Source organism: Pavona decussata, unplaced genomic scaffold (genome assembly GCF_977016875.1).
Source record: "Pavona decussata unplaced genomic scaffold, jaPavDecu1.1 SCAFFOLD_254, whole genome shotgun sequence".
NCBI classification, from domain to species: domain Eukaryota; kingdom Metazoa; phylum Cnidaria; class Anthozoa; order Scleractinia; family Agariciidae; genus Pavona; species Pavona decussata.
Genome location: NW_028145657.1, coordinates 1,926,977 through 1,950,640, shown reverse-complemented (window position 1 = coordinate 1,950,640; position 23,664 = coordinate 1,926,977). Strand labels below are relative to the sequence as shown.

Genomic DNA, 23,664 nt, shown 5'->3' with positions numbered 1-23,664 from the left:
AAACCCATAACCAGCTGGTATTTAAAACCATAAATGGAGGCAAAGTCGGCCAACTGCGCATGCTCAGTCGTGGGTTTAACCGTTCGTTCGATCGACCGATGGAATATGGCGGGTATAATATTTTGACATGAAAGTAAGACTTGCGAGATTGCCAGATATTTTGCGTAGCAATTACTGGCGAGAATGGAATATGAGAAAATGGAGGATGAAAGGTAAGAACCAAAATTTTCCTCCATAAAGATATATTCTTTGCTTCCCGTTGATTTCGTCGGGAATTATTTTGAAAAATTACGAATAATATTGACGCCGATGGGAAATTTGGATCACTTGTCGGTATTTTTTTTAATAGACTGCTGGTTCGGTGCTTCCTAGATTTAAAATAAAATTGGTCATACTACGCATTGCACAGCATAAAAGTTGCTTACCTAAAGGTTTTGGTAAAGTATGACTATATTTTCAGTATTTTTCATTTTCCAACGAGCGAAATACTCCTGTTTACCATTACATCTCAAATCACCTGTTTATAACATCTTTGTTTGGATTCAAATGGTTTCCCTCAAGTGACGTCACATCGAGTTAGCTAAAGAGAACACGGTAACATAAGATCACTGATCTGCAAGCAGAGAAGCTTTTCTCTGCCAATTTTTGGAGGATGCAAATCGCTGTTTACGATAATATGCTAATTTCACAGGCTGGTAGTTGTCGTTAAATCGATCAAGTATTCTCAGTGTATTCTAGAACTTTGATTAAGTAGAGCTCATCATTCTCTTGACTTGAGTTAAGCTTTTGCGCAAGAAGCATTTTTGTACAATTCTACTTCACAACGTATTCGGCTTTTCGAAGAGCTGCTATCTACTCTGATTTAATCGGATTTTTCTTGAGGATACATGAGTTATTGTGTGCTAGAATATTTAATTTTTGACGTCCAGGCTAATGTTAAAATAATGAGTCTGCTCTCAAAGGATCTATTTGAGCACGAACATAAACTAAGTTAACAATTTTCGAAAACCATCTAGGAAATATTACAATGCGACACATCATCGAGTTTGCAGTTATTTTGACTGAAAAACGCGCAAACCTCCAATGCTGTTACTATATAAATGCAGCCGGTTTCTTATTGAAGATAGTAAATATTCACTGATTTATCAAGTTTATTCATTTAGAAAATAACGCGGATTTGAATTTCAAATGAACCCTCCTTATGTATATATACATGTAAAAAGAAACTAATCGATTAACACCAAGTATCCCTTTCTTTTCACCTGAAAGTCAGATCATATTAAATTAAAACTCGAGAGTTTTTGGTAGTCGATCTAAAAGATTTAGTGATTTAGCAATCGGTCACAATGTTTATATACTGTTGTTGTTTTAACAAAAGGAACCCTATTGAAAATTCTTTATCTGATTGAATTTGCCAAAATAACCGGATTTGTCTCATTAATTAAGCCACTGACGCGTTGCAGTGAAAAAGTTTTTTGAACGTTACTTTGAATGTGTTTCATTGTCCATACAGAACTTGTGGAAAAATGATGCTGAGATATTCAACCTACTGAAACACGAAATTGGTTAAATGGTTTTGTTGCTGCCCAATCGGAAGAATGTGTAGCTTTGGGCGATCTAGAAAAGAACTCGCGCGATCCGACAAAAATGGAGTGTATTTAACTCCAGCGCCATGCAGATACGTAAACTCAGCTTTAATGAGTAGAATATAAACAATCCTCGTTGGTCTTCGAATATCTCAGCGGAATCAGCACGGGAGGGGTGGGTAAGTTACCTTTGCCTTCTTTCCGCTGAGAGATGTTTCGCGTTACGTCACCTATCAATATTAATGTAACAACTGAGAGAAAAAGAGATTGCTTTTTAACAGTAGGCATATTAACAAAAACGATGTTTGTAAACAGTAAACATCGCCAATTTTATCGAAACAAATAAAACGGAACAGGATGCGCGTTACGTTCACTTCTGATTCACCTTCAGCAGCCTTTGAGCGAAGTGACTATCAGTAAAGCATTTGCCGGACTACACGGCCTGCGAGTAGAGCCTCGTTTGAAAATAACCCCAAAGAAGGAGGAAAACAGCTAGTTCTTTCTTTGCTTTGTCAAAACGAAGACAAATGCTGCCATCGAAAGACTTTACTCGATCGACAGGCTTTCTAGGAAATATTTTCCCGCCGCCATATTTAAAAAAAATATAGAGAACGATCTAACTACTCCAAGAAACATTTTGTGTATTTCGGTTAATTGTGAAACTTAACTGGAACAAACAGTGCTCTAAACTTATATTAATTTCATTACTTAAAATTTTTAAATCTCAGTAAGTTTTTCCTAAGTGTGACATCTCTTAGTTCATCCAATTTTAATATTTTTTTAATATTTTTAAAATTTTAATATTTTGTCCTTTTTTTATGGAGTGCCCTATTGAAAACCACATTATGTGACATAGGCCATCTGTAAAAAGAACTTATCTTATCTTATCTTATCTCATCTCATCTCATCTCATCTCATCTCATCTCATCTCATCTCATCTCATCTCATCTCATCTCATCTCATCTCATCTCATCTTATCTTATCTTATCTTATCTTATCTCATCTTATCTTATCTTAACGGCCTATAGGAAGCATATGTGATGAAGAATATTAATAAGTTAACAATTACAACGTAAAATGTTACAAAAATGTCACTGTTTAAATTAAAACAATTAAAATTAAAAGCCTTACCCTTCAACCAAAGCCCGGCATGCTCTATAAAAGTCTTGACACTGCAGTCTTTCTCCTCTCGTGGAAAGAAATAAAATCTCTACTGAGAGTGGACGCAGCAGTATGAATTTGTTCGGTAGTTGTTTACGTGATGACCAGGCGTGGTAACATATTAAACCAAGCTTAGTTATGGAATGTACGGGAAAGGGTTTCGTACATTTATTAACAAGGCATTAAATCACCCAGCAGGCCTTCTAATCGGGTTCATGTACAGTAAGTGATTCATCATGCGATCAAAACTACCTTCTAGCCAATCAGAGTCACCACAAAGTGAACTCTGAATGATCCGGCATGATAAGCCGCACGTATTTCATCAAAATGCCCGCTATAACAACATGTTTTTCGACAGCATGCGACTTATAAGTCCTCCTTTGAAGAATCGAAAATTTTCAGTTACAATTCAACAACTTACAATTTTATTTTTCTCGGCTTCAATTCACTTTACTTTATTTCGCGATAATTATATATGTATTATTATAATGAATTATAATCAATTAATTCTCGGTAATCACTTCCTTATTAAGCAATTCTACCGGGCCGTTTAGTGCACGAACGTGATTCTAAAAAAATTAACTGAAGAACATGAAAGAAAATTATTAATCAGCGTGGTCATATACTAAACGTTTCCTGTGTAATTCATGAATACGTGGGCAGCCACAAGTTACCAGTTTCATCGTTTCCGCAACTTCAAAAATCACACACAAGGTTGTCAAGGCCAAGGTGACATTTGACGCTCCGTGTTTAAATACATAATTCTGATGAAAATCTAAATAAAGATCTTGACCGATCATTATTGGATTTTTGTGGTTTCATTGGAGACATTACTTATGAATCATGCTTATTTCGTAAACGTATTTCGATCAACAACATAATAAATTGTCCACACCTGTATAGCCGAGATAACTGTTGGATTTTTAGCGAAAAGAAAACACCGTTGTTTTGAATCAGACCGCCCATAAGGAAGTGAATTCATTATCACGTACCAAAAAAAAGAGATCGTTTTTCACAAAATTTGATTCTGTCGTTCCGTCCGTCGCAGAAATAGTGAATAATTTATCTATTTAATTAGTCTAAGAGCTAACTTTTATTTAGGTCCAACCTGTTACGGTAGTATCTGAACGAAATTTTAAGATATCGTAAACTACAAAGAAGAAAAGTTATGCTCCGTGATCAAGGTGGTAGGCCGTTGTACAATAAAAATTTTCTTTGATTTCTGGAATTTCATTAATAAATGAATGAATGAAGATATTTGAAACTGTTACATCGTGGCTCAAAAGGAAATCATTTGTACAAGTTTTCAGCCCGGTGGTCTTGTCTGATCTTGAGATAAACACTTACCGTGCGCGATATTACCTTGTTGATGTAGTCACGTGGTCCAGGTGCTTCGGGAATGACCTCAGTGACGTCACTGTCGCGGGAGTTGATCCTCGAAGTGAACTGGAATGGAGCTGATTGAAGGAGTAAGGTTTTAGCAGCTAAATTTACTTGTTTCTCCTTTATAATGGCACCACATTCTGGTGTCAATGGCGGAAGCAAAGGAGAGGAGAACGACCAACACACAGCGTAAGCAGTTGATACTGAAGTCTTACTTTACGATGGTTTTTCTTCGTTCAAAGAACACAAACACTATTTTTGGCGCCGCGTGCATTTGAGAATTCTTAGAGTTCGTACAGATTTCAACGCTCAGTTTCACTCATTTTTGTGCTCTTATCACCGTTGTGTTAGTCACCGGTGAAATATTTTTTGATCAGTAAGACGTTCTGCGATAGTTTGCGGTCGTAAAATACGAAAACGATTTTAGGTTAAGTTTATTTCCAGCTGGAAATGTTCGAATTCTAGATCAAAAAATGAATTTGCTGATTATCGATCACATTGTATAAATAGTGTAGCAACTGTGTATCTCACCCTAGGGTTTGTACTTTATAGTAAACTCTTATCCTTAGCAGTATAATAATCTAACTGTGCCCGCTTGTAGTGGTCTTCTACGTTTATGATCTGTAACGGCTGGTGAAAGTTCCATATCAGCGAGGCGTGACTGCATACAATTTGTACTCGACAACCTTCTGTGATTTCTACATTTCTCGTGCATTAAAACGGAAATCAACAAAATTTCATGATACTTTTATACTTTGTTTTCCATCGATCGCCAGTTCTAAACGTTTTGCAGTGAATTAAGACAACTGTTCAGTAGTCTCGCTAGAAAAATTAACATACGCAGCTCATCAGATGGGCAATGTTTGTATCGTACTTTTGAACTGTATACAGATTAGAGAAAATAACAACCCACTTGTTGTCGCTACGTGTGAAAAAGCATGATCTTGTGCTCAGGATTGCCATGGTTTTGTTTATTTAAACATACAGTAAGAAACTTTACAGGATTCTTGAAATAACATGCATCACCTTAAAATAATTGTCAGTCATTTCCTTTGGGCATTTTTCCATCACAAAAGTCAAAATAGTTTCTAATCATGGGCCTAAATATGCAATATTTAAGTAGTTCTTACTCTTATGCAATCTTTATAGAGTGTGTTTTGGGGCATATAACTGGCATATTTAAGAGGAAAAAAAAGAGCTGAAATAAGCATTTTATTCACAAGTGCTTTTAGACAGCTAATGTATGAAGATAATGCCTCTAATTAATAGGATTGTTTTATGACAAAGAACAGTTGTGATATTTTGAGGGTTGAGTTATGGCCAAGGGCATATTAAATTTATCATCAACCATTTTCAAAGGAGGTGCTGCTTTCTAGGGGTTACCATGTAAAGGCTGATTTGATCATGAGTGACTATTGTATTCTTAATAGCATTTATGCGCTGCTCACATCATGTAAAAATGGGATACAATCTTCATGATTCGACATTCTATTTACCAACTATTTGCCTTAAAGTTATTAAACATTTTTCAAAATCCTTCAACATTTTCTGTGCCATGCTGGTTTACTTGAAACAAATCATCTTGTAGGATTGTCTTCAGCATGTTTCATATAGCTTTTATTGTACTGCCTAGTTTCAGTCTAAAAGATTTGTGGTTCATTTCAATTTACAATCATGGTGAGAGAACTAAGCATACATTGGAGCTCACTTGTTGGGACCCAACATAGACTGCTGAGGCAGATCTAAGGGAATTGGGGTATGAAGGACTTGGGTAAAATTCTTCCTCAAAATGCCACACTTTATTCACTGCTTTTCATACAAGTCAACCAATCCCTTGCTACGTACCATACCAGAGGTGACAGTTACCTAGCTAAATCTTCCCAAAGTTTTTAAATCCATTTTCCTGCCCAGTTTGTGTTAAGGGTAAAAGCCACAGCATCACTTAAAAAAAAGGAAAAAAATAAAGACAGTTACAAGGATTATTAACATCCATTATAACACCCCGTTGTGATGAGCATTGTAGTCTGAGATTTGCTGATTTGTGGAACGAAAACTTTTTTAGGTTAAATTAAAGCACAATAGGTCCTTGGCCATTCCTTTAAAGAGTACAACTTTACAACAAATTTCCAATTACTAAAATCATTTAACTCAAAACTGTCTCAATTATTGCCAGTTGGATTTTCATCCTTATTATAGCTAGTGTCATTATTAATTTTGTGTATTAATACATTAATTTTATAGAAACCAGGGGGCTTCACTGTATGATGTTCTGGGCGTGGACAAAAATGCCACGTCAGAGGAAATTAAGAAAGCCTATAGGAAGGTGAGTCCTGAGGTCTTTTACTGTCAAATAATAATTTATTGTTTAAGATTCTTGTCATAACAGTATAGGAGTTTAGTTGTCGCATTAAATCTCTCCACTGTTCAAAAGTTTATTTTAGATGTCAAATTCAGTTGTTCTGGGTTGTTATGAAAAGGGTAATAAAATGTTTGGCCTAATCAAAAGACACGTACACATCTACATGTAGATGCCCGATGGATGTTATCACTTTGAAGACCTTGTACTGTACCTTGGTTCAATCGCAGTTAGAATACAGATTAGTGATCTGTTCACCCTATACTCTCAAAAAATTATTGTATCTGATCTAAAAAGGTATAAAAAATACTAAATTTTCGGCAGCCCTGCTGCTGTGTTTGTCGGATTAAAATGACAACTATGAATAATTAAAACATTTCTTAAGGCTTGTCTACATCCATGAGGGATGCAACAAAAGGCAAGCAAGCCTTAGGGAAAGGGTGGTGTTCATTCACAGCATTGGTGGCAAGAGTGGAATGTAAAGATTCTGAAAACATGTGTTTTTGTCGGTTGTTCGCTCCACATTCCAATATTTAATGCCATGTCCTGTCATCTCCGCGGGTTGTTTAATCTCCGAGTCATTGTTGCCTGTAGTGCTAGGCTTATGCTCTCTCTCCCAGGAGGTCTGCGGCCTTTTGCTCTCTCCAATGTTACAAATGAATGTGATTTACATTTCACAATTTACGGGAATTTCAAGGCTGGAACAAGTTCAATAAAGTGCCACCAACTTTATTTTGAAAACAGATGCTTGTTACGAAGCCTGCCTAAAGCAGCTCAAACATTTGTCCCTAGAAAAAAAGGTGTTTTCTTTTTGATGTGATTTTTTATGAGGCTTTGACTGGTTATATTAATTTTGTAAGAAAATATGTGAGTTTCTATTAATAGAACATTAATCTGAGGCATGCAAATGAGTTTTCCTCGCAAAAAGAACTATGTTTGGACAATTTTATTAATTTCTTGAATAAAATTTTTGACAAGTGGAATTCCCTCCCTTTGGAGACTCGTTTTGCACCTACCATTGGTTCAAGTTCAAGTTCAAGTTTATTAAAGGTATTTTTAAGGCTCGAGTGGTGAACTTTTGATTGCAATACTAGTCAACTTTTTATTTTATTTTATTTTTTTTTAATTAACACGCAAATACACTTAGGTTGCTTACACTTATATAAATTACTTACACTGTATACAGTATTTGAATTTTACAAAGTACTTTTCTGTTAAGTTAAAAGAGAAAAAAGACAACTGAGTAATCGAGAAAAAGAAAAGAAAAGAAGAAAAAAATTATTAAGATAACAAAAGAAAGAAGTTAAACAAAAAAAACTACAAAATCGAGCCTCTGCATTAGCTTACATATTTGAGTTAAGAAAAAAAAATACATCACATCATTTATTTTGATTGAGAGCAGAAATTCCATTTAAGCACATTTTTCTAATTTCCATTGAATAGTAAGTTTGTTTACAAGTTCATCTAAAGACAATTCTTTCTGAAGGTGTTTAGAGGAGTAGATATATTGTTTGACCAAGATGATGAGTAAATCTAGCTTGCGTCTTTCGGGGTCCGAGAGCGCATCAGTTACATGATGTATATCACTAAAGACAATTTGTTTGTGCGAGAGTGTTATTGTAGTACCTTGGCACTGGTTGAACCATGATATAATTTGCAAGTAAAGTTTTACAGACATTTTCCGTTATTATAGTGGTATCGTCAGCAAACTGTGAATTTTGACCTCCTGGCCGTCTGGGAGGGAAATGCCTCTGTAATCTGGATCTTGGCGTATTTTTACTGCTAGCAATTCCACAGCGAAGATGAATAAAAGAGGACTTAGAGGACAACCTTGACGGACTCCTCTTGATATATTAAAATACAATGAAAAATATTTCCTCAGAGATTTTGAGTTTTGAAATCAAGATTCTGCCTTGATGATCAGTTTGAACTACGTTGAGATTAAAAGTAGAGCTGGGTTTGCCAGAATACATACGCCCTTAGAGTGTGCAGTTCCATGGCAGAAGAAAATTTTTCCGCCCCATTCCGCAGACCATATTTTTTCATCATCTGGTTGTGAATAGGTCTCTTGTAAACAAAAAATATTGGCTTTTTGCTGTTTTAAATAGCAAAAGATTGCGCTCCTTTTGTTTGGATTTCTTATACCTCGCACATTTAGCGAGATAACTTTTAGATTACCTATCATTATTATGTGAAAGAATTGCTTGCATACAAAATATTGTTAAGTTAATGCGAGACCCAGAAGCTAGAAACAGTATGTGACAGGAGACGAAAAAGAACGTAAAACTATTCACTTCAGGGAATTGAACAAACAACCGCCTATAAACAAGGAAATAATTAGCATTTCTAATTGAACATTGTGCATTGCCTGACAGCCTTACGGTAAACCAAACAAAGAAAATACAAATGAAGAAAAAAGACACAAAATAAAATAAGGAGAAAAATAATCCAAAAACGATGGAAGACATAACGTAGAAAACACACATAAACGACTTACCTCTCAAGTTTTGGGATATGTACAATCAAACCGTATCATGTCTGGGAAGCGCAAATCCAGGAAAAAAAGGAATAATTTTGCTAGTAATTTGAATTGAATAACAATATGACAAGAGAGAAGGAAAAAGCTAATACAACTTTGCTAACCATATGTTTACAGTTTTTACAAATCCTCTATCGTTTTGATTCTAATCGCGTTGTTGCTGTCAGGGCTTGTTTTAATAAATATCTTGCCGTCCATTGTCCATACTCGCCAGCCTTTATTGGAGCGGCTCTTTTCGCGAGCTTTCTTGAATAAAGCCGCCCTCCTCGCGGTCAAATTTTCATCAATGAAAATCTTCTCGGCACCCATACTTTGTACATTCAACTTACGAAGCTATAGACGACTTCTGTACATTTGATCCTTACTGCAATAATTCGCAAATCGAATGATAATTGGCCTCAATTTTTCCTTATTTTAATTCAGACGGTGGGTGATGTCGATGTCTTCTGGTAGCAAATCAACATCCAAACATTCGGCTAGGTCAAGAACGACATTAACAAGGTCTTCGTCTTTCCTCTCAGGAATACCATATATTACTAGGTTAACTTTTCTAGTGTATTGTTCCAGCTCGTCATGTTGCAAGGCCAGTGCCTGAAGCTTGTTTTCCATTGTAGCTTGCTCTTTCTGCATTTCGTTTACTTCGACCACATGTTGTTCTTCCGTCCGTGCCATCTTGGTTTCCAGCTCATTGACTTTAGCTCTAAGCATGTCGTTGCATGTCTTTAATTCATCCATTTTCGCTTGTGTAAATTCGAGACTTTGCTGGAGTGCTTCATAATTGTTTTGGAGGATTTTATGGTCATCTACTAACTTTTTAGTGTTTTCATCTATTCGCATGATTGTTGCCCACAAGGTTTCAAGTGAAGGAGTCGTTTCCGTTCCACCGCCGTCCGCCATCTTGGCGGTGTCATAATTTTCAAAGAAGTTTCCTCGCTTTGGTTCTGGCGACGTTTGGGAATCGGCACTGCTGGCACTGCTCAGGTCATCTCTTTTTCTTCTAGCCCTAGTTTTCTCATCTTTTGGCATATTATAGTCTTTGTTTATCCTTTTTTGGCCTCCCAGACTACAGAGCTTACAAATCCATGTCCTTCTCGGACGGCCTCTCGTCCCAGTCCAACTTTTTATTGTATAAACTAACTAACTTCATGACTAGTTTTATTGTCATTTATTGTCCCTATAATTAGGTTAGGTAATAGGTAATCTGTCTCACTTTGGGGTGTTTTTTTTTATCCTTTTACAGATTTTCCTCATAGCTACATGTATTTTAGATATTTGCTACTCTTTATAAACCGATTTGTGCCATTAACTTGTAATAAAAAAAATCAATGTCCAATTATCAAAGAAATATGACTGTAAAAGTGCAAAAAACTGTTAAAAGCCAAACATTTTCAAAACAAACACATGAAATTCAACTGTCACCTCTGTCGCTATTTTGAATGCTTTTTGTTTCTTCTTTGACTTCTTGGTCAACATCTCATCAAATATTAGGCTTAAACTAGTCTTGTTTTGACTGTGTAAGCCCATTTGTGCCACAAATTAGTTAGCAATTTTTAACTGTTTCACTTCCCTTATTCAATGTAATTAGTGTTCTCTCAGTTAGAATGTATCAGTTATTTGATTTTATAGTAATTCCTGCAAAAGGAAGCAAAGAAATATGGCCAGGGTGATAAGGGAGTGTTTGGGGTTAGGCCAGTTTAAACCCGTCAAGGCTGTTTTTATATCCAGATCAATATTATGGAGACTGTTCCTGTCGTGCATTAAAATAATTTATGCATTTCATTTGATGTGTCTGAACTTAGATCCTTTTTAGATGTGACCAGACAGGTACAGCTTAAGTTTGGATGAGTAAAATTTTATTTTTACTAGATGGTTTTAGATGTTGTTCTGCTTGCCTGGATTAAATTTGTCTGAATCATTTTTGTCTGAAATGCAATGTATAACTGAACTGGTTGAAAGCTCATGATTGAATTCTTTGAAGTTTCTCTTGATCCTGAAAGGTATCTAAACTTATTTACCATGATGGGAATCAAGAGTTCAGTTCAAACCGTTTGATTGTTTTGTCGTTGTTTTGCTTTGTTTTGTTTTACAAGCATTGCGAATTATGAATTCATTTAAGTTACAATATTATCCTTTGAAATGGCTTGGAAATAGACCATCAATGAGTTTGTTATCATGAATGTGCAAAGCCGAGGTCCATTGCAAGACAAAGCTCTTCCTGAGTGTGAGAAGTAATACTATTAATTAGTTCTTGGATGAGATGAACCGACAAATAAATAAGTAAATCAGTTTAAGTGTTAATGTATTTAGCAGGCAGTAGTAATTGGGGACACTGTAAAGGAAACAAAGTAGTGTTACAAATAGGACATAATGCAGTTTTAAAAAAGGCTGACCAGTTGGCCAGTTATGGTGTATAGCATGGTGCGGTATTTGAACTTGGGAGTGCTAACTGTGAAACAAACTGAGACTATCAGTGAGGAGGTTTTGAACCCAGAACTACAGGATTATAGGTCTGGTCCCCTTACCAATAGGCCACATTGTCTCCGTTCACTTTCAGAGAATAGTTTGTGCACTTTTAGAAAGAGCTTAGTACTTTTGATACCTTGAGTACATGCATGTACAAAGGCTACAATCAGTGAGAAATAATCTGTTATATAATAAATTGTTATTTATTTACTATTAATGAATTTATTTTTCCTTTGCAGATGGCACTAAAGCATCATCCTGATAAAAATCCAAATAACCCTGAAGCTACAGAAAAAGTAAGTTGAGCTACCATTTCATGTAATTACACGGAATGCCCGCAGGGCAGGCCATGTCTAGGTTTGGGTCGGGTAGCTGTTTTTTTTCTTTGTAGTAGTCACAAATTGCCACATTAATCTATGCATAAAAATATGTCCTCCCCTAGTCGGGATGTATTGTTTTGATTGTCTTCGACAGAAGCGGCCCAATCAAAATCTATTATTTAGGCACATATCACAAGAGAGGGGACCCACTCATCCCTTCCTGTGTGACGTCAAATTATCATTTGATTTATTCATTAAACCTACATTAAATTCTGCCCTCTCCCAGAAGGGATTTATTGTTCTGATTGTCTTGAACAAAAACGGCCCAATCAAAATCCATTATCGGCGCGTATATCACGAGGGAGGGGACCTACTCATCTTTAATTACCTGTGTGACATCAAACAAACATCATTTAGAAGGTTGTTTTCGTTCAATGGCGGCCACATGTCTGAATTTAAGACTCTGATCTGCCATTTTCAGAAAGAAAACAAACGTTTTTTGAGCGGTAAATCGAAACAATAACTTCCAAGTAGTACTCCACAGTTAAAACGGTGGAAATTGGGAGAGTTCACTGCGAAGAAACTACGCTTTTACAAACAGATAGAATAATTCAACGCAGAGGAAACCAGACCAGTTCAAGAGGGTGTTATGACGTTATCGCAGAGTTATTCCCGGTATGATTCCCAGTAACACAACAATGAAATATCACGCAGTCTCTCTGAATAAAACCATTCGATTATTTCAATTGCGAAGGGAGGATACAGTTGACTATAAAAATAAGCGAAAAAACTGTATCTCTAAATTTAATCTTATTAGAAGGGAGCCGAGGGTAGTTTTTTAATATCTGCGAAACATATCATGGGGAATAAATTGGGCTACATTAAGCATTCTGTGTAATGCTGATGAAGGGCATCTTGTTTTTTTGGGGGTTGTTCTAAAAATGCCAATTCTGTATTGGCACTCACTCACTTACCAGTGTGAGTGTGAATCCTGTTGGGTGAGTTCAAATCATAGGTCACTTGCCGGGTTTGGCGGGTATGATTTTTATCTTGAGTTTTGGTTAATAATTTGCCACCACCCTGCATAAAGATTGTTGTTGTTATTATTATAATTGTTATCACCAACTGGTTCTAAAGTGTATTATGATGACAACAAGTAGCGTAGTTATGGGAGGGGGGGGGGGGGGAGGAATGTCCCCCATCCACGGAAGACGAAAAAAAGCCCAGTCAGTCCAATTAGCTCACATTTGGTTTTTATGTAAGAAACAAAGTTCTCTGTTTACTTTTGTTACATGAGGGTTTAATTTGAAGAATTAGGCTAAAGCATAAAAAATTGAGCAACTGAGAACACATTTTAAGAAGACCCCAGGCTTCATTGATTTGCTTTGTTTTATTTCAAACAGTCAGCAACAAAACTTATTCATGTTTTGTTTCATCTGTGTTAGCTTTTGGGGAAAATTCGTAGGCTAATTAGTTCAATTTAGTTCTCAAGTCAAACAATAAGACATGGAAAGTGTTTGTTACTCAGATGATAACAAGCTGTGGAATGAGATACTATCTCATATGACAGACCTACCGAAGAAAACATTCAAAATGGTACTTCGCCAATTTCTTTTTGATGTCCTGGAAAAAGAAGATGACTATGTTGAAATCCCTATGATAATTAAAAATGTAGGACTTACTAAATAATTGTTCCTTTTAGTATTTATTTACTACTTTTATTTTGTAAACCAGTGTAAAATGCTTTAAAAATCTGTTACCACGCAAAGCTTTTTGCATGTCTGTATTTGTTAGTTTTCTAAAGTGTTCCTGTATTCGTCTTGCCCCGCCTCGATTAGTTTTGTAACTATTTGTGAGTCAAGCCATTCATTCTGTCGGTTTTCAAATAAATCGTTGTTGTTTTGTGCCAAAATAAAGCGAATTTGAGGCAATCTGGATATTATACAGCCAAATTTCCACTTAGCATAGTTTTTACAAGCCCTCCAATTTTAACTGCAAAGTAAACATTCAAATGAAAAAGCAATTTTCTGAAGAGCATTTGTGTCAAAACAGTACACTTTATTTTATTCCAAGGATTGGCAAAAAATGAAATGTTAGAGGACTCTTACCACATGTAATGATCATCTCAGCAGGTCCATAGTACAGTTATGAAATATCCTGTTGTTAATTTTTAACAATCACCATCAAGTTGTTGTTAGCGTTGTAGTGACTATCAATCAAAAATTATGAAGATAATTATTTTTCGTAAGTTCTCAGCGGGTGGAAAACACAGCTAACTTTTCCCTTGACAGATAAATATGTGGGAAATGTTTCCTTTCTATTTTTGAGTGTTTTATCTAAGATTCAGATCATAAATGTAGTAATAGACATTTAAGAAAATGTAAAAAGGATCTGATAATCACTTGAAAATGACATCTCCATAGACGTGATAACTGAAAAATATGACTACATAAATTTGACAAAATGTTCAGTTGATTATGTCTTAAGGTGGATTTCCACTGTCGCGTAAATTTCACGTGCATACAGACGTGAATTGAGCTGACTTTACGTACGTAAATAGAATAAGAAGCGATGTATGAGCCACGTGTGAAACGTAAAAAGTTGAGCGCTGTTCAACTTTTTACGTTTACGCACTCGGCTCATACATCGCTTCTAATTTTACTTACATACATAAAGCGAGTTAAATTCACTCTGTATGCATGTAAAATTTATGCGACAGTGGAAATCCACCTTCACTGATTTGAACTGCAAATGAAGGATATTTAAAATCATGGAAGACCTTTGCATTTATTTAACAATGCAACTTAAGCAGTTGAAAAAGAAGGCCTGAGAAAAAAATCAGGTTTGTTGCTGCACTTGTAAGCAGTCAAATGTTAAAACCATCCCTGTCTTTCATGTAAACCATTCCTCTCCATTAATGTTTGTAATAATATTTTTTTTGCTATTTTATTGTTCATAATTTTTTATCATTTCTTGGGTGGGCTGGCTCATGTGGTTCTCTTATTACCTCCCAAATTTTGTTCTCTTTCATTTTTCAAGTTGATTACTGGGTATGACAGCAAAGGTTTTAAGTTGATACAAACACATACGCTGCACTTTACCCATGATAGATAGAAGAAAGCGACTGTTAGAACAGAACTCGACATTCACTTCAAAAACTCATTAATAATTCATAAGCCCATTGACCTATAAAAATTAATGGTCGATAAAACATCACGTGCAGTGGTTTTAAAACCCGATAAAACCTCCTCCTTATTTGTATGGGGTGTTTAAATTATGTTTTTTCTCGTATGTTAATTTTCAATGTTCACAAAAGCATCATTGTTATGAACTCACTTGACACACGCTTTTCCAGGAATGTTTTTGAAGCTGTTCAAAAAACTCACAGCTTGTGTTTTATCTGGTCTAAAACCACTTGGTTGCGCCTTTTGGTTTTAAATCCCGTTAAAACACTGCTGCTTGTGTTTTAAACTTTACCTCACTCATATCTTGTATTTACTTCAAGTTACAAAAATTAATCCCCTCCCCTCCCCCACCTCCTCTCTATGAAATGCCCAGAGAGTGTAGTTTGAGTTAATCTTATTGTAAAAAAAGGAAAACTTAAATACGTGAATTTTGAGCTTCATTTTAAACACATCACAATTTTTGTTCTTATCTTGCAGTTTAAAGAAGTAAATCATGCACATAGTATATTATCGGATCCTGGGAAAAGGGAAATTTATGATAAATATGGATCTATGGGTCTCTATATAGCAGAGCAGTTTGGTGAAGAGGTAAGTATTTTAATTTATTTTATTAGCTTTGCCTTTATGTTACCAAAAAAAACATCACAATCAATATGTAGAGGTAAGTAAACTGTTCCATTTTATTGTTGAACACTGGACATTTGAAGTGGGTTTACGGTAATCCAGATTTGAACTTGGCGTTCGTGAATTTATGGTAGAAGAACAAAATTAATCTTATCATTCAACTTCCCCTCCTCCCAGGGTAAGAATTTCTCATGGGTCATGTGACCATTCCAACCACCGTGTAGTTTAATACGGTTTAATGTATTTTAATTCACACCAAAGTTTGCTCAATGGTGGAAAAATAGATCTATAGTTTTCAGTACAAAGCGGTATTTGTGTATTTGCACAGAAGATACAATATTGTTCCTTCGGTTTCTATTGACACACTTTTTCGTTTGAGTGTTCAAACATTTATCAGTGAGAACATATAAAGTTCAATATGTTCAAACCACCATTTATGTTTTATCATCCGTGAAACCCACAAATTATTTATTGAACACTGCCTGTGCTTAAGCATCAATCGGAATTTCTCTTTTCATAACCTAACCAGTAAAGATTTCTGTGTGAAGATAAAAAGAGATAAAAAGTAAATAAATAAATCATATTCATTGTTTCCAGGAGTATAATTGCGTCCATAACAATTGTAGATGTTTAATGCAGTTTACATTTTCACACGGAGAATGTATCAAAATTTTGCAGCGTGTTAGAATTGTCTTTTAAGCTGCTAATTGATTGAAAATCGTTTTAACAATGTCTTCATCAAAAAGAAAAGAAAGTACCCCCGCTGGATTCGATCGATCTTTCTTTTTGCGGTGGAACCGGTTACAAGTTAGTACAATGGATGACCCGAGATTTCGAGTTACACCGACTTTGGACAAAGCACCGAAAATTACGAGTCAAGCCCGACTGATTGCTGGCGCACAACCCAGAATTTTGGACGCTCGAAATATGTTTGATGAGTTGTCAAAAGCAAGCGAATCCCCAGAAAAAGAAGTTGACAATGTCGCGAAAGTTTTACCAAGAATTATGAACGTCCAGAGTGGAAAATCCAACCCGTTTGAGTACTTTAAGCAACACCGCTTTGATAAAGAACTGGATTTGAGCGGATGGTTTCTTGGCCCAATTACTTCGTCGGAAATTGCGTCTGGATTGTTTCCTTGTTCGACTGTTTCTCGTTTGTTTCTTGCTAACAACCGTCTTGGGAACGAAGGTGGAAAAGCCGTCGCTAAAGGTCTTCAGGAAAATTTTTCTGTGACAGAGCTGGACTTGTCTGGAAACATGCTTGGACAGCATGCAATTTCCTCGATTGGCAAAATGCTGAACAAAAACCAAAGTTTAGAAAAACTGAATCTCTCCAGAAACGACTTAACAGATCAAGACGTGGAAGTCTTGCTCAATTCTCTTTGCCAAAATACTGTTCTGAAAGACTTAAACTTGTCCAATAACATTTTGTGCGACCAATTCGCCCATCAAATGTCGCTTGTTTTAGAGAACAACAATGTTCTTGAACAACTTTCCATCAGTTCAAATCATTTGCAAGTAACTGGCCTGCAAGCCATGATGCCAGGACTGCAGAAAAGTGGATCGTTGCATGTTTTAAATATTTCTTGGAATTATTTATATGACGCAGGAGCTGAGATTCTTGGTGAAATAATCGCTGAAAATGAAAGCCTTGTCGAACTTTCTGCCTGTGGGAATCTATTCACTGCACAAGCTGCAGGCTGGCTCGCAAAGGGGGTCGCTAATAATTCAAAATTGAAAGTTCTTCGCATTGGTCAGAATTTGATGAGAAATTCTGGTGTACATGAATTTTTCAATGTTTTATCTGAAATCAACCCACCGATAACGAGGTTGGAAATTTTGGATATAAATGGAACTCTTGTGGACAAAAAATTCAAAGACCTAGTCGAGACTGAGTTGTCCACGAGGTATTGCTCTTTGAAAGTTGTCAATTTTTCGTTTGTCAATGAAATAAATGACGAACTTGCACAATTTGTAGAAAGCGAACAGATCGAAAATTAACAAAAAAAAAAAAAATTTATTTTCGCCAAAATTTGCCGAAATGCTTGTTTTGAATTATTTATCGTTTTTCTTATGTTTGATAAGTAGTAGTGGATTTACGATGTTTAAAATTAATGCCATTTTAATTAGATTACACAGGTTGTTCAGTAGAATTTAAGTATATGGGCGTGTCGGTAGAAGATATGAGAAAATATTTAAAAAATTTAAAATAATAACTGCCGCGAAAAACTTCTATGTATAATTGTAAGGTAGGCGTGAACAAAGATTTGTTCAAAAAATATCGTGTTCGGTAAATGAAGTTGAAATTTAATTATGTGTATCAGAGAAAGAACCGTAGCGTTTGGCATTGCAGTATGTACATAATGGAATACTGAAAATAGAATTGCTTGGTCTACACAGTAAATTTAATTTTTGCCAGTTTACAAAAGTTTAGTTCTGTCTCTCTCAAGCCTTGTATACTGCACTTTGTAATTCAAGTCCCAGAAAATAGGCAAAAAATCACAGTAAATGAGTCAATAACCACTCAAATAACTAAGTGATGTACTTTGCTAGTTTACTTTAAAGGCTGAATGATCACACGGGCGCGCGCGAGAATGACCTTCTGCGAGGAGACGCGAGCCACGCGCGGAGAAAAAGAAGACACGTGATAGGCGATTTTGGTGCGCGCTCGCTGTTCCATCACTGTGAAAAATAGACACTACTCACAGTCTAAATGACATAAAAGTAAAACAAACCGTAGATTCGATTCTTCCCTGAAACTTGAATGTATTCGACACGACAGAAATGCGTCGAAACAGTTTGGGCCCAGTTTGTCTTCCCTTCGACACGACAGAAATGCGTCGAAACAGTTGGGGCCCAGTTTGGTTCTTGATCAAATAAGCTCTTCTCAAGATTTCGATCTTTAGGATTTTGAGCTCGTAAGAGAACTGGATCTAGTACTTCAATGCAGTTATATTTGTTTGTTGTCACGCCCCTCTCACGTGCTCAGTGTTGTAGCCCAGGCCCCAGAGGATAAGTCACTATCCAGCGGATGAAATGTATTGGTTGGAGTACATTTTATCCGCTGGATAGCGATTTATCTACTGGATGTCTAAATTATCCGCTCTTGAACAACCGAGGCCAGAACTGTAGACAGCACTCATTGCATAAGTGCCCGTTGCTTGTATATCTCAGTACCCAACCCCCGGTACCTGTTTGTGTGGCAATCCTACATTCGGCTCTCTCCCACACCGGCAAAAACCACGCGTGTTTTCAAGGTTACACTGACGATAGACGGCTGGAAATGTCGCAAGAATTTTCAAAAAATTGTGACTTAAGCAAGAGTGGTCGCATGTTCGAGATTTAGCATGCTGGACTTGAGAACTATTGTTTTAACGAGTCATGTCGTCTGTGCAAGCAAACAAGTCCTTGTATAGCTGCGGCCCAACTCACATGCAAACTCCCAATGAACTGATCATCTGCTTTTTTCCTTTCAGAATGTCAAATTGTACTTTAGGCTCAACAGTGGATTGTGTAAGGTACGTGTTATTGTCGTTCGTAGGTTGAGGCATAAAAGTAAACGTATTCTTTATTATTTTTGTTAAGGTGTACAGTTTACCTCAAAGGTTATGAAATGGGGAGTGATTTAATGAAGAAATTAAAGAAGGAAAGAAAGAAATACACGCACAGACACCCAGACTGTACCCAACAACGCGCGAGCACCTCAGTTTAATTGGTAACGGACTGTTAGGCATTCGACCCCGAATTGAATTTTCAACCATGTTAAACTAAAAATTACTGCAGTAACTTCTTTGTACCCTTCTTCTACATGTAATTTGTACACACCACAGAAATCAGCCAAAAAGTGCGAGATATTTAAAGGATTGTATACTACAAACCAATCGTGGCAACTTTGGATTGCGTGAAATCTTAAGAGGATAACAATGATGATAAAAATCGTCCCATTCGGGTGTATTGCTTCCTTAAGATTCACTTCCGAACATTCGTACAAATCAAGCATTCAACATAGAGTAAACAATAGAAAAAAAATAACATTCAGCGGTGCATTTAGTAAATATTGCGTTTTCATGTCTTGAAAACGGCGGTTATTGCTCATCGCGGTAGATACAAAAACAGCGTGTATTATCGTTTTTCTCACGATGCAGTCAAGTGAGATGACTACACCATGAGACGAGTGACTTCAACGTGTGTAACAGTGAGGATTTACTTTGTTACTGTGATTACATATGACAGCAGACTGTAGACCCAAGGTGTCTAATCACACGCACATGCTCTTATTTGCACAGGCGCTGTTCATGTTCTGCGGTATCATCACGTGCTGCTATTTCTGCTGCTGCTGTTTCTTCTGTTGTAATTTCTGTTGTGGCAAATGTAAGCCTGTCCCTGACGAGCAGTGGGAAGAATTTGAATATGATGACGTGAAAGAAGAGGACGAACCGATAACGACGCAGCCCGGAAGCGATGGAAATAGCACGGTTACCGCCGAACAGCCACCGAAGTCTCCAGGCGTCGACAGTGCAACCAGCAACAGCACGGCTAATTCTGCTATCCCCATGCCCTCGTCGTGAATGACGATTTAGTATTCAGGGGAATGGGGAGGGGGTTGCGTTTGGCGGTCATATTGAATCGAGGATACTTATAGTGGAAAGTAGGTATATTGTAGGGTCTGTCAGATTATGCTCGTAAAATAGAGTATTATGCTTTCGGGCGTCACCTGGAAAGCAGGGTGTTATGCTCAAAATTATGCTCGGCTGGTGGTATAATGCTCAATTATGCCGGACTAAAATGTCACTTCCACCCCACCCCCCATAGGACCATACCTATTATTAAACATTCCTAGTCATTGGAAGCCTGGCATAAAGAGGTAACCAGGCCTTCGATTATACCAAAATATACTGGGTACGAGTCTAAGGTATCCAGTTCCTTAAATATTCCCGCTTTTATCAACTTTGTACATTCTAGCTAGAGTTGCTGGCAAAATTTGCGTACACTTTTCCCAGTTTTCAGAAACAACAGCATTATGCTGCAAAATACATTAGTATTATGCCAACAGTACGTCTGATGCTCCAGATATAGTATTATGCTCAAAATTATGCTGGCATAATCCCACAGACCCTAGTATATTGGTATGGTGAAAAGCTATTTATTTTTGGGGGTCGCTAAAGTGAATGATGTGAGATGAAGGTGGTGGTTTGACTTCTGATAATTATTGGAATATATTATAACTGATTGTTAAGTCGTGGGATTCAATTTTAAATTGTCCATTCACTAAATAATAAACTACGGCGATGGCTAACCAACTTTTAAATCACGAGAAAATGCTAAATGGAAACTTATCCGTTAGTTGTAAGTAGTAGAGTGATGTTGTCGCCTCGATGATTCAGAAAATTTCTCGTCGTTTACGTTCAAACCATTTTGTTTTGGTTTGGTAGGCTCGTTGCTTATTCAATATGGCTGCCATCACGTTCTGCCTGTAAAGTGTTTATCTGAAAGAGATATTAAGTGAACTTTTTATTGACCAACAAAATTATTATTTTGCCGTCATTTGTTTTTTTTTTTATACCAAAACAATACTTAATTTTATTGGTGTCCAACATATTTATCACAGCTATCCATTTCGACGCGTCAAGGTACGTGTTTGCTGCATTTCTTTCGTGTTCAGTATATTTTGTTTTCGTTTTTGCCTCAGTAGGAGGCTAAAGGCCTGGACGCTTTTCGCACCATTATGTACGATTTTGTACGCAATTTCCAAGGCACGGTAGACGAGAGGGGGCATACACACTGCTCCAGGTCATGTTCGAGTAAAAATAGGCGTGGTTTTCACTAGCGTGCAAGCACCTGACGCATACAAGCACTGAGAAGCGCAAAGTACAGCACAGGGATCATTCATGTTATTCCTCGTGCTTGTGTGATTGTATTGACTCTTGTGCTTCTGCCTGTGTCGTTAGTGAAAACCAAGTCTTAAGCTTCTTTGCCAAAGCGAGTCCTGGTGTCGAGCCTCTCATATGGAGTTGGTTTTGTTTGCTTATGAATGATACTTATTTTCGAGTTAAAGGCTAGGCACCAGATCTCACGGTGAAAAAAAAAAAAAAAAAGAGAGAAACTTTTCGTAAGTGGCCTGTTTTCGTTGTGCGCGGTGTCCCAACTTCTGTCCCTTCAAATTCTTTGTTTTGTGGAAACCCTCTTTTGTTAAGGAGTCGATTATTGCTTTGTTTTCTTTGTGATTTTCTTTCCATTTTTTGTTTGGGGCGGGGGGGGGGGGAGGTGGGGTGGGAGCATCGTGAACTAGATACAAGATTGACGTTTCTGACATAAGTTTAGGTTTTTCAGAAATAATGTGTAGGGTTAGGTCACGCGATTTTTATTTGTGTGATTCACTTTCGTGGTTTCACTGGATTTTAATTGATACATGAAACTCAGTAGAAAAAACACAAGAATCCAGGAAAGAGTTAGGCTGGATGAGGAATGAAAAAGTGATAATTGATTTCTGTCAGGCTGCTGTAAATTGATTTGTATATCAACTAAGCATTTTGCCTATTATACACATTCTTTAAAATTATTTTTTTAAAGTTTGGAGTAGTTGAATGAAAGGTGAAAATCTGCTAAATAGCGTGACGTTGCCCTAAAGGAATTCGTTGATACATAGTCATTAGTAGCTACTTGGTTAATATGGGTTATAACAATCCATCGAATATTTTCGCTGACCTCCGATTGAGGACATACCAGATGCCAGTCTCAATGTGATATCTCTCAGTTTTCAAAACTTAGTTGCTTCAGTGCTGTGAAAGACATAATTTGAAACTTTACTTTGTGAAAATGGCGCCGAAAAACAGTAAAATACAAACATCCTACGCGTGCATTCAGCGAAAATATTTGAAGGGTATTAAACAAAACAACCTTTATTTGGCTTTAAAAAATAGGCACGGTTATTCGTCGTTACAACTAAACATCTCTGAGAATTGTTCGCTTTTCGAGACAGACACTGTCCGAGGACACATATCCGTGCATATTCTTGAACCAAATAAAGGTTAATTGTTTATTTGTCAATAATATAAATTGATATTTTTGTTTATTCATAAAAATGTAAAGTTTGTGACTGTAATGAGTTAATGATACGTTATTAGAATTATTGATGGTAATGTATTCTCCTAAACCCAAGTGGATCAGAATACTCTAATGCTTGGGAGAAAATTGACTTTTTTTTTACCAAGAAATGGAGCCTTAACATGGTTTTAGCTGTCTGTAATGGCTGGAATGTCTCGTTTTTGAAGGAATTACTTTATTGTTCTTCCTTGCTAACGATTTGTTGCAAATCTGTTTGTTATTTCAATACTAACAACTTAAAAAAAAATGTTGCCTCATCCGTTCACGTGTAATATGGTTCTAACTTATAGCACGGTGATGGGGCGAGTTCCCATCTAGAGATATCTGCATTGCTGTTTGTTTTTAATAAATAAAAGAACTGGTCTTTTTGTTTTCCGTTTCGTATAAGCGTTCAAAAGATACGTAGTCTTGAACGGGACGTTGCCAAGGCCCGAGATTTTCTGGTATTCTATCAAAATTAATAGTGCACGCTGGTAAAGATATTGTAGAGGAGACGAATGAAACATAACCCTTACTCTTTCAAGTTTGACAATGTCGTTCTACTTCGTGGATAATTTATTTCGTGCAATGCTTGAAACAGTAATTTTCCCTTAACACTAGATCTATGGACCAGTGAGCAGGATTTCCACATGGTATATTTCACGGTTGAATGTTATCACTAATGACTACACAACCAAATTACCTGTAAATGTGTCAAATCACGTGTACACTTTATTTTTGCATCTTTGTCGCGGTTTTCTATATGCAATGTTACTACAGTTTGGGACTAAAGCTACGGTTCTGTGTATGTATAACGTTTTGCACGATCTCGGAGCAGAACCATTATTCTACAGCAGACTATGTATTGATATTCGATAATTAATTATAAAATTTGTTTAGGTTGTATAATAAGTTATTACAATTGTTGTAATGGAGAGCTTTCGCAAATAAAAATGCGAACATG

The 23,664-nt window shown here is 36.5% G+C and overlaps 2 protein-coding genes across 3 annotated transcripts; both read left to right on the top strand.

Moving 5' to 3' along the window:
- The first annotated feature begins 56 nt into the window (after positions 1 to 56).
- LOC146456529 (dnaJ homolog subfamily C member 5-like) lies at positions 57 to 23,664 on the top strand. 2 transcript variants are annotated; one of them, XM_085092998.1, is made up of 6 exons: positions 57 to 212; positions 6,372 to 6,453; positions 11,728 to 11,784; positions 15,471 to 15,581; positions 19,094 to 19,135; positions 19,904 to 23,664. In XM_085092998.1, the coding sequence occupies exons 1-6, from the start codon at positions 184 to 186 to the stop codon at positions 20,183 to 20,185; spliced, it is 603 nt and encodes a 200-aa protein (XP_084949124.1). In that variant the 5' UTR covers positions 57 to 183; the 3' UTR covers positions 20,186 to 23,664. The 2 variants fall into 2 exon arrangements, with proteins under 2 accessions (XP_084949124.1, XP_084949123.1); XM_085092997.1 differs by lacking the exon at positions 57 to 212 and adding an exon at positions 4,170 to 4,319.
- On the top strand, positions 15,598 to 19,087 carry LOC146456530 (uncharacterized). The gene has a single exon (XM_085092980.1). The coding sequence runs from the start codon at positions 16,347 to 16,349 to the stop codon at positions 17,616 to 17,618; it is 1,272 nt and encodes a 423-aa protein (XP_084949106.1). The 5' UTR covers positions 15,598 to 16,346; the 3' UTR covers positions 17,619 to 19,087.